This window comes from Cupressus sempervirens, chromosome 8 (assembly GCF_028749045.1).
Source record: "Cupressus sempervirens isolate cs-2001-9-10 chromosome 8, ASM2874904v1, whole genome shotgun sequence".
Taxonomy (NCBI): domain Eukaryota; kingdom Viridiplantae; phylum Streptophyta; class Pinopsida; order Cupressales; family Cupressaceae; genus Cupressus; species Cupressus sempervirens.
Window position 1 is genome coordinate 62,685,463 of NC_143125.1, and position 10,291 is coordinate 62,695,753.

The 10,291-nt window shown below is 35.6% G+C and overlaps 1 protein-coding gene across 1 annotated transcript; it reads right to left on the reverse strand.

Moving 5' to 3' along the window:
* Positions 1–1,535: 1,535 nt before the first annotated feature.
* LOC149541613 (polygalacturonase QRT3-like) lies at positions 1,536–7,767 on the reverse strand. Its single transcript, XM_089795633.1, has 7 exons — positions 7,615–7,767; positions 7,138–7,323; positions 6,458–6,784; positions 4,468–4,489; positions 4,078–4,385; positions 3,642–3,878; positions 1,536–2,779 (listed from the first exon to the last, which is right to left on the reverse strand). The coding sequence occupies exons 1-7, from the start codon at positions 7,765–7,767 to the stop codon at positions 1,688–1,690; spliced, it is 2,325 nt and encodes a 774-aa protein (XP_089651759.1). The 3' UTR covers positions 1,536–1,687.
* Positions 7,768–10,291: the final 2,524 nt, after the last annotated feature.

Here is a 10,291-nt window from a genome sequence, read left to right on the forward strand (position 1 = left end):
TTAGTTGAAAGCTTCATTTTCTCTTTTGTCTTTATGGGAAGATTGACTACATAAATGTCTAAATGTTCATAATATATTTGATAGAATATGGTTGAAAATAAGAAAATTCTCTTGGTGTCATCTTTTGTCACATTTATAAGAGATACTTATCAACTATTCAATAATTGGACTAATACCTATGATGAAAGGACATAACGAAGCATAATATCAATTTTTAAGATGCAAAGCTTTATTAGCTTTCCTAGAGCATTAGTTCTCATGGGCCTTGTTATAAAGGTGTGCACTCTCTTGCATTATCATTTCTTCAAAGATTGGTTGTGGTTAGGTTACTTTCTTTTAAAATTATTTCATTCTTTCTTTGCTTCTTTGTTTCTAACTTTGAGGCTAAACCAGAAATGGAAAAATGTAAATGCAAAGGAAAGACTTGGAGATTTATGAGAGGTCAAATTTGGAGATCAAAAGTTGAAGCTATTGTTAAAAGTTTGGATTGAAAGAATTCTCACTTCAATTTGGTAGTTTGTGTCACTCCAATTTGGAGATCAAAAGCTGAAGCTATTGTTGAAAGTTTGGATTGAAAGATTTTCACTTAAAGTTGGTAGTTCAAGTCAAGTTGAAATGTATGATGGTGTGCCCACTTAAATATCATTTTATTAGAAGGTTTGAAACATATTTATGGGGACTGTTTGTTGGCCAAAAGGAAATGGAATGATTTTTAGTTTTTTCTTTTATAACATATATTAAGTTGCAAATAATTTATTTTGGGCTTAACCTATAAAACAATGTTGTAATTTCCATGAAATATGTAATTTTACTTAATATATGAAAAAAAAATTGTTTAACTATATTTTGCAAATCATAATGTTCATTAGAAAAATAGATTGTTACATTTTTATGTTGATGTCATTTTTCAAGTTGTTTTTTTTATTTTCAATTGCCAAAGTTAAACAAAGGGAGAAGATCAATGACATGACTACTTAGATAAAATAAAACTAAAGTTCCAATTGCCCCTACTTGAAATGATGCTCTGTACTCAAAACAATTATAATGCATGTTGAATTTTTTAACTTTCCTACTTTAAGAGGTCGTTTGTAATGATAGTTTCTTCTCCACCTCAAAATTATGATGGATTTTTTTTAACTATCTTTAATTTAGCATGCATGTGTGCCTTTCTATTTAAGGGAAAAAGATCCACTAGTAATTTGGTTCTTCTCAAAATCTTATGTGGGAATTTCAGATTACTCCCAATTTTTTTCAACATCTTACTTGGCAAGTCCCCCACTTATAAATAAGGTTTGAGGATCACATCATCAAATACAATGTGCATAAACATGCTTTATGCCAAGGTTCTAAAATAGTCCGAAAAAGCAAGAGTGATACAAAATGGACATTCATACTTGTGTAATTGACGCGACATCGTATGATTGATATATTTTTAAAAATGCATTTCATTCAATTATAGATCGTCATCATTGATAGTAGCAATTCTAAAGTCACAACTATTAGAACAATGTTATAAAAAATATTAACTATAAATATAAAATCAACAACAACTATTATATTTAAATAGAAATTATTTCCCCTAACTTCAATATAAAAAAGACTATATAATATTATTGTTATACTCATATAAACAAATAAGTTAGACAGATGCTATGTATCTTCCCACAATTCACTTGGGAATGAATGACTAAATTCCCTTGACTTGAGTAAACATAGCGCTCTGGTCCACCATAACCGCCACGGTAGCAGAAACCGCCACATCTGACTCCACAACGACTTTATTGTCTGAAACATTTCTCAGCGCATGCCTCGGAAAAGAGGCCTCCACCGGAGTATAAAATGAATACTGCACATGTTGTATGTGGTCTGGAAACAGCAATAAGAGGGAAAAATCCACGGTCCACGTCGTCCCGTTCCCCTGAACGGCGCCTCTCGCCACTGTCGATTTCACATTCATCCCATCCAAATTGTTTCTGTCTACGACCGTCTGCTCAACTGTGTCAAAGGATCCGTCAAGCTGTACAATCGAGACGCCGTCTCCGCGGCCGTAAAACAAGTTATCCACAATATTGACGCCTTTCACGGCCTTATTTTCCGTCGATTTTAGCGTCACCGTGGCGTCGCCGAGAAAAAAACTGTTTGTAATGTCCAGCTGTACGGGGTCCTCTGCAACAATGCCGGTATAATCCATATAGCAGCTGAGGATTCTTGTTCGTGTATTTCCCGGCGACCGAAGCCGTATTCCGACGCCGCCGAATCCCGTTGCTTTGTTGTAGCAGTGCACGCCGACGAAAGCGTTCGCCTGCCCGGCGACGTCGATGCCGACGGCGGCAGAAAAGATGACGACGTCCGTGACAGCGTTGTCGTTGCCGATAAGACTGATGCCGACGCCGGTAAAGCTATTTTCGTCGTGACTTCCGCCGGCGGTGATGCGCTGGCCGATGAAGCAGTTGCGGATGTATGTCTCGTGGCCACGCTGGACCATGATGCCCTCGCGGGTGAAGTGGGAGATGTAATAGTTGTCGATGTTCGTGCGGACGGAGTGGATGAGTAGGATGCCACCTCCGCGGAAATTGGCGTCCAGCATGAGGTCGCGGAAGGTTATGTCCTCGTAGGATGCCGTCTGGTCGCTGTTGCCGTCCACGTCAGCCTGTATGGCGTTTACGAGTTCTGCGCTGGAGAGACTCGTGTTGATTTTCGAGGAGGAAGGAGACCAGACCTCGATCAGATGGCGATCTTTCGGAAAATTTTCCGAGGCCCGCAGAGTGCCGCCGTGAATCTGTAGATCCGAAAATGCTCAATCGTTAGCTTTGAAATACAGCGACTTTTTAAAACAAGGGACAAAGATTTTAATTTTTTTGTATCACAGTAGAGGCAGAGAGCAGCTGAAATCTTTACAAATTCATAATATTGAACGAAGATGCAGCTGAATTCTTTACAGATTCATAAACATTTAATGAAGATGTAGTTGAGTTCTTATAAATTCATAAATATTCAATGAAGTTGCAGCTGAATTCTTTACAAATTCATAAACATTTAATGAAAATGCAGTTTAGCTCTTTACAAATTAATAAATATTTAATGAAGATGCCGCTGAATTTTTGACAGATTCATGAAAATTTAACAAAGATGCAGTGTCACAATTTTATTGTTTATCAATTATGAACATTCAATAAAGACGCAGTTGAACTCTTCAAAAATTCAAACACAGTTGGCAAAGACGTAGCTGATTTTTTCAAACATTCATAAACAAATTCATGGACATTTAAACAGAGACGCAGCTGAATTCTTCACAAAATCATGGACAGTTGAATTTTCAATTTATGAACATTTAATGAAGATGTAGCTAAAATTTTCACAAATTCAAAAACATTTAACGAAGATGCAGCTGAATTTTCACAAATCATAACAAATTCACGACATTTAACGAAGGCAAAGATGCAGCTTCATTCTTCACAGATTCATGAACGTTGAACGAAGATGCAACTGCATTCTTCACAAATTGATGCAGCTGCGTTCTTCACAAATTCATCAATATTGACGAAGAGGAAGCTACATTTTCTACAAACATTTAACAGAGATACAGGTGTATTCTTTACAAATTCATAAACATTTAAAGAAGATGCAGCTGAACTCTTTACCAGAAGATTGCCGCCTCCACCTCCAGGAAACCTTAACGGGGCGCTCAGCTTATAATTTCCTCCCTGAAGATGAATCTCGGAGCCCCCAAAGTCGGGCACGCCGGGCATCAACTGATCTTCTGTGCCCAAATGAAATGCATCATTTATTGCCGTCATGAGCGCCTGTGTGCTGTCGGACGCACCGGTCGGATCCGCGCCATAGTCGGTGACATGAAAAATTCTTCCAGCAGCAGGGGTCTGAAAATAATTATATCAGTAAAAATTCAATCTAATTCCAACTGTGCCTGGATTGCCTTCAATTACATAAAATTCATCATGATAAGCTTCAACAAAGCCAATTTCAAAGTTTTTTCCCTGCAAAACCAGAATTAAATGTCACTAAAGCCTAAACAATTTTGCAGTTAGATATAATTGTATAAAGGACTTGAAAACCTACCTTGTCCGTGTTATCAGGAGCAGGCAGAGGAACAGGGACTGGGCCTAGAGAATATGCTTGTAAAGATTCTTGCATTTGTTGCAGGCGGTCAGCGTACATTTTCTCTGCATCCGCCCTGTTCATAAACTTGGAACCCCCGCTGGAATCTTGAAACCCCATGAAGGGTTTAAACAAAGAATTTCTCCCAAAGCCGGCACTTTTGAATGACCTGAACAGCTGGTGGCCATCTGCGGTGCCGAAAAACATGAGTGCCATCATTGTCCAGACCACAAAATTCAAAACATTTCCCCTTGTTTGAAACTCCGTCACTATTATGCTCGCTCAAACAGGCCAATTCAGATTTTATGCTCACTTCCCTGTCTTTTGACACAAAATCCCCAATTTCTTTACCAGTCCACACGTCCTCCACAATCTGGAAAGAAGGAAAAGAAAAAATGTTTAGAACACACAATTGAATCCGCCGAAGCTTCAAGAGAGCTCGATGCAAAGATTGAGCATCTGTAATCGTTTTGGAAGACAAAAGTACTTCGAGAACTAAGTGCATTTTATGTTTTGTTTTACTGTTTCCATGCGTTCTTTCAGCTGACAATGATTTTCTCTGGTTTTCGATTTCGACGACCACACAGAATGTGTTGAATCGATTTTAGCTTGTTAGATTTGCCATTTTAAGGGTTATGATGCGTACCCCCATAACAGAAATCATGTTGAATGATATATCTGGATAATTTGAAAGAAAAGTATAACAAGTATTTGCCTTGAGTTACAATAGTTTAATAAAGTGTATTATTAAAATTAAAATTCAATAATTAGCAAAGAATAAATTGTAGTGATGATATTTAATATAATTTAAGTAATGTTTGATTAATATTTTAATATTATAATAAAAAACTTTAGTTGAAAATTTGATTATTCAATTTATAATTATTTAAAAAAATTCATATACATACATAATTAAATATTTGTAAAATAATATTGTTTTGTAGAATAATATTTATAGTTAAAATAATTTTTAATTTATGAGATATTTTTGCTATATATTGATCTAATTTTGAAATTTTATTAGATATTTTTATATATTTCATATTCTTCAGCATGCTAGGCACTATTTGGCACTTGTTAAATTAACAAATATTTATAATTTGAAAATTACTTATAGTATATGCTACAATTCAACTATGATTAAGTATAAAGGAAAAATATCATAAACCATAAAAAAATTAGCATGAAGTCTAAAAATGATAGAAATAGGCTCATGAGACCTTTCCCCTACAGAAATAAAACAAAAATAATTAAAGACTCAAAACCTCCTACCAACAACCATCTACCAACAACCACTAACCAATAGGCAAGATGACATGAATAATGTTAACACAACATTTGTTTATTTTGACCTTGGTAAATCTTTTCATTTGTGGACTAGAGTATTTATTCTTATATTTATTCTCATTTGTTTGTTAATAATTTGTTGATTATATTTATCTCATGGTTATGAATAAATGTTGATTTTTTTGACTTTTTAGTTTTTTACAAAAGGTCTTTTGTTATCAAATTTAGAAGGTTAATCTGCTACTTCAAAGTTAAGTTTAGTAGATTATCTCATAACTTACCTAATCCTTGGTCAATGTAATACAACTCATTTTTTTAACATATAAATAAATAATTTTATTATTTAAGATCTAATCTTCAACCGCACATAGCCATCCATCCTCAATTCTCTCTCGAACTATATATATCATTAAATCATTATCATCTCTATAAATAACTTGTTGTCTGTATTTTTCTAATTTTTTTTTCCTTCTAAATCTCTCTTGTATCCCTTCCATATAAATAATTACATGTATTTTCATGTAGTGCCCACCTATAGTTTGCTTTTCCGTTATATTTACCAAATTCATTTATACCTAGATTTAATGCATGTGTTAGTTTTAAAGAGATTGAATTTATAATTATGACATTATTTCATGACTTGGATTACATGTATAGCAATAAAGAATTACTTAGTTTATTATATTTCACATGTTAATTGTTTTGATTAAGTAAAAACAGGTTTTAAAGGACCCGAAACTTTTTACATAATAATAGAAGTCTAAAAAGATAAGCAAAAAGCTAACAATAGAGTATAAAAGCACAAATCAACATAAGACAAGCCTCCAAAAAGAGAAAATAGTAGGCCAACCAAAAACCAAGCTATAAAAGACAGTAAAAAGACAACAAAAGACCAACACCCGACCAACTAGATAGTCTTTATGAGGTCGTCAACCTAGTCTACCATAATGTGCATATTCTCTACAGTGATCTTCACCTCTTCCATCTTGTTCACTTCCTCATTCTTCTTAGAGTGAGCCCAAGTGTGTTTACCAGGACCCTAGTTCTCTACCACCAAAGGGGAATCCTGTCCTTTGTCTTGCTCAAACTTTTTCATAAGATTGCCCACATTATCAGCCATAGCCTTTAGAGATTTGCTATTATTGTCTGCCATTTGCTTGATCATCTTTTCAATATTGTTTAGTTTGGCTTCCAGTCTAGTAACCCTCCCCCGATTATTACTATTAGCCTTCTCCAACACCCTATTTTTAACTTCAAGTTGTGGAATCTTGTGCATAAGGTTTTTAACCTCTTCAACATTTCCAATTACCTCCAAGAGCCGGTCAATATGTTGTCCTAAGATACATTCTCCTCTGGCTAGTTTGTTGACCTGCTCCACTTCCTTACCAATAAATCACATTTGTTGTTTCAGGATGCCAATCTCCTTCATAATGGTCTTAGGGTTTCCTAATAGACCTTTGGAAGAACCAATCACACCCTTTTTTTTATCATCGAAATCTAGATTTTGCTCCCTATCCCCCTCATTCTCTTTCTCTGGCTCCACATTCTTCATAGCATTCTAAATCTTCTCCTCTTGAAGCCTCAAATATTTTCACTTCCTCTCCATTCTATGAGCAAGAGGTTCATCATCAGATGGGGTAGAAGCCCTAACATCATTGTGACCCTTGAAACCCTTTCCTTTACCACCACTCCTCTTCTTCTGGTAATCTCTCACCATTTCCTCCACAAAATCACTTTCACGATCAGAGTCACTCCTTCAACAATCTTCTTCTTCTTTCGAGAGCTACACCCAAAACCTCTTTTCAGACTCTCATTACCCCCCTCTACATCATCTTGAGTCTCCAAGTCATAACCTTTCTCTCGAAGACTGCCCTCTGTGTCATATTCCACTGCCTTCAAGCTACCCCTGGGTTTCATAGCCTTTTTGGATTTTAATACATTCATAACAAAAACCATAAGTCCCTCACAACACACATGTTCTCCATTCGGATCATTTTGAATTTCCTGGATGGAGAAGCTCAAAGATTGCCTCAAATAAAAGGGGAAATTGATCCTCACATCATGCCTAAAGTGATTAGCTAACATAAAATGATACCCATATAGCTTTGTAAACCTACAATCCAAAGTAAGCTACTCCATAATGACAAACAACACAAATCTCCAAGGTCAAGAAATAGAGGCCAGGTTGAAATAAGAATTACCTATTTTCACCAATTGGCTTCTCTCATTTTCTGACTCCACAAATTCGTCAATGGCCTTGTTTGATAGTTTCTTATCTTGATAAAAGTTGATGTTGTCCATATCCAACCTTGTAGCCTCCGCTATCACCTCTTCAATCACTTCCATACCCTGGTTTCCAACCATGATAGCACCGTCCCTCCAAGTTTTAATGAATTGTTGAGTAGTGGTAGGATTATTACCTTTGAGCCTTTCCATATAACCTGTGAAATTCCTGTGCCTTAAAATGTCCTAGACCTCCATTTTCTTCATCCACTCCTTGCAACTTGCAAGTTCCATTCTCTTCCTTTTTCCTCCCATATTCCCCTCTTCAATGTCACTGGATTTCTCTCTCTGAAACACCTGATGCACACTGCAACCAAAAACAATACCGCATTCAAAGGATAAAATGATAACAACAACCCATAATCCATGTGAAATAAAGTTCAACTTTCTAAAAATCATAACCCAACACATCCTGAAAGTGATCAACACATTATTACAAATCTCTGACATCATCATTATTAAAACATTTTTTCTTACACCTCAATTTATCATAACCGATAAATTGGCGACCATCAACAGGTAAAGGTTCATTATTATCCCAAATAACTTTATGCTCACTTAAGCAGGCCTTGTTAGCTGCCCAATCAGCAGCACGATTAGCTTCCCTGAAGTTGTGAGTGATAATACGTATATGAGAATAATTAATAATATGATTAGCCTGAAAAATAATATTACTAATAGTCCATGAAGGCTGAATAATTTTATTAAGACAATTTATGATGTTGAGAGAGTCTCCTTCCACCCAAACCTTCGTCAAATTCAAACTCTTTGCATAAATAAGACCATGAAGAGTAGCATAGACTTCAACCACGTGATTAGTTTGACTACCAATAGGAATAGCCAAGCAACCCACTTTATCACCATAAGAATTCCTAATAACAACTCCAAACCCAACAATGCCCAAGTTTTGTTTAGAAGCCTCGTCAAAGTTTATCTTGAACCAATTCATTGGAGGGTTGTCCCATCTAGCACTATCCCTTGGATTAGGTTCCTATTTATCCTTACACAAGCTCCTTAGGTTCCATTTATGGAACACCTAGTCTTCCCAATCATTATGAGGTTGTTGTCTTGAACCAACAGTTTTAATATTCTCTATTATAAGGGCCTTGATTTTACAAAAAACTTGATTTGAACTAGATTCCACTCCTCTAAAGACCCTATCATTGCACTCCTTCCAAATACCCCAACAAAGGTAAGGAAGAATGAAATCCCATAGTTTTAATATCAAAGCATTCTTGGAAGGAGGTTTCCAACCAGTAAAGAACAATTGAATAGTAGTAGGGAAAACCCAATCCATATTCAATAAGTTACAAACCTTATCCCAAAGCTTTTTGGTAAAGGGGCAATGCAAAGTGATATGGTTGACCGATTCATAATCATTCTTACAGAGAACACACCTATTGATAATGATGAAGCCTCTCTTCATTAAATTGTCAAGAGTCAATATATTATTCTGCAGAAGAATCCAAAAGAAGATATTAATTTTAGGAGTCAAGCCTTTTACCCAAGCCTTAGCCCAGCAAGGTTCTTCATATAAGTCAAAAGAATTAGCATAGGCTGAGGATATAGAAAACATTTCACTAGGATCTGACTCCATATCAGATCATGCTCCTTTTGACTTAAAAAGACAACATTCAGACACTTATTAAGATCAACCAAGTTATCAATCACCCTTTTAAGGTCTAACCACATATCATTCTTTCACTAATTCGCCACCAGAGTACCAATAAGATTCTTACATTGCTCCATATAAGTGTTCCATCGTGGGTCATCACAAAGTGGGTGGTCCAAGATACAAATATCTTCCCAAAAGAGAACTGTTCTTTCGTTTCCCACCTTCCATATAACCCCTTTCCTTATAATGTTTTTAAATTTCTAAGCATTTTTTCAGATCATGGATCCCCCTTGTTCCAAATCAATATTAAGGAAATGATTAAAATCATAGTTATCCCTGTTGTATTTATCAATCTAGATGTTCTATCATTCCCCTTCCTCTTTGTGCCATTTCAAATGTTAATTGTTGATTATGATTACTAGCACATCAATAATGCTTTAATGGTTCTTAGTTAATAAATGTGGTTGCTTTTAGGATGATGTCAAATAATGAGTTTTCATGTTTGAATATGTGATGATTTATACCCAAGATTTATTATAGTACTTACCTCATACTTGCATGTGTATGGTGTGTGCGCGTTTGTTTTACTTTTTTGTTTGTCGTGTTTGATGTGGTTAAGGGAGGGAGTTGTAGTCACCTATTAGTTGGGATCTACGTGATGTACCACTCCTTTCCATTGCTTGTTTAGCTTAGATATATTTATATACATGTACATGCTCATCTTTTATGCAGAATGTAGGTACCATGCATCGACTTCCTTGAATTGCCAGGATGAGTGTGCCTTATCACAATAATTCAATGGTAAGAATGGGAAGATAATGTTTAGATCAAATCCCAGCCATAACCTAAATACTTGTCTTGCAAGGAGGGCTCGTAACTGACATTCCACCCTTTTTAACCCCATAAGTTTATCTTTGTCTGTGTTGTTTGATTTTGAGTTTTGGTTTATTTTGGTAATGTTTTTATGTGGATTTCGCCATGTGATGTATT

What these genes read in the sequence shown, in the direction of transcription:
- LOC149541613 (XM_089795633.1), bottom strand. Translation starts at nt 7,767, where the DNA reads ATGGTTGGAAACCAGGGTATGGAAGTGATTGAAGAGGTGATAGCGGAG. An exon ending in AAAATGAGAGAAGCCAATTG is followed by an intron (nt 7,324 to 7,614) that starts GTGAAAATAGGT and finishes AAATCCAAAAAG; the next exon opens with GCTATGAAACCCAGGGGTAG. An exon ending in GAGTGACTCTGATCGTGAAA is followed by an intron (nt 6,785 to 7,137) that starts GTGATTTTGTGG and finishes TTTATTGGTAAG; the next exon opens with GAAGTGGAGCAGGTCAACAA.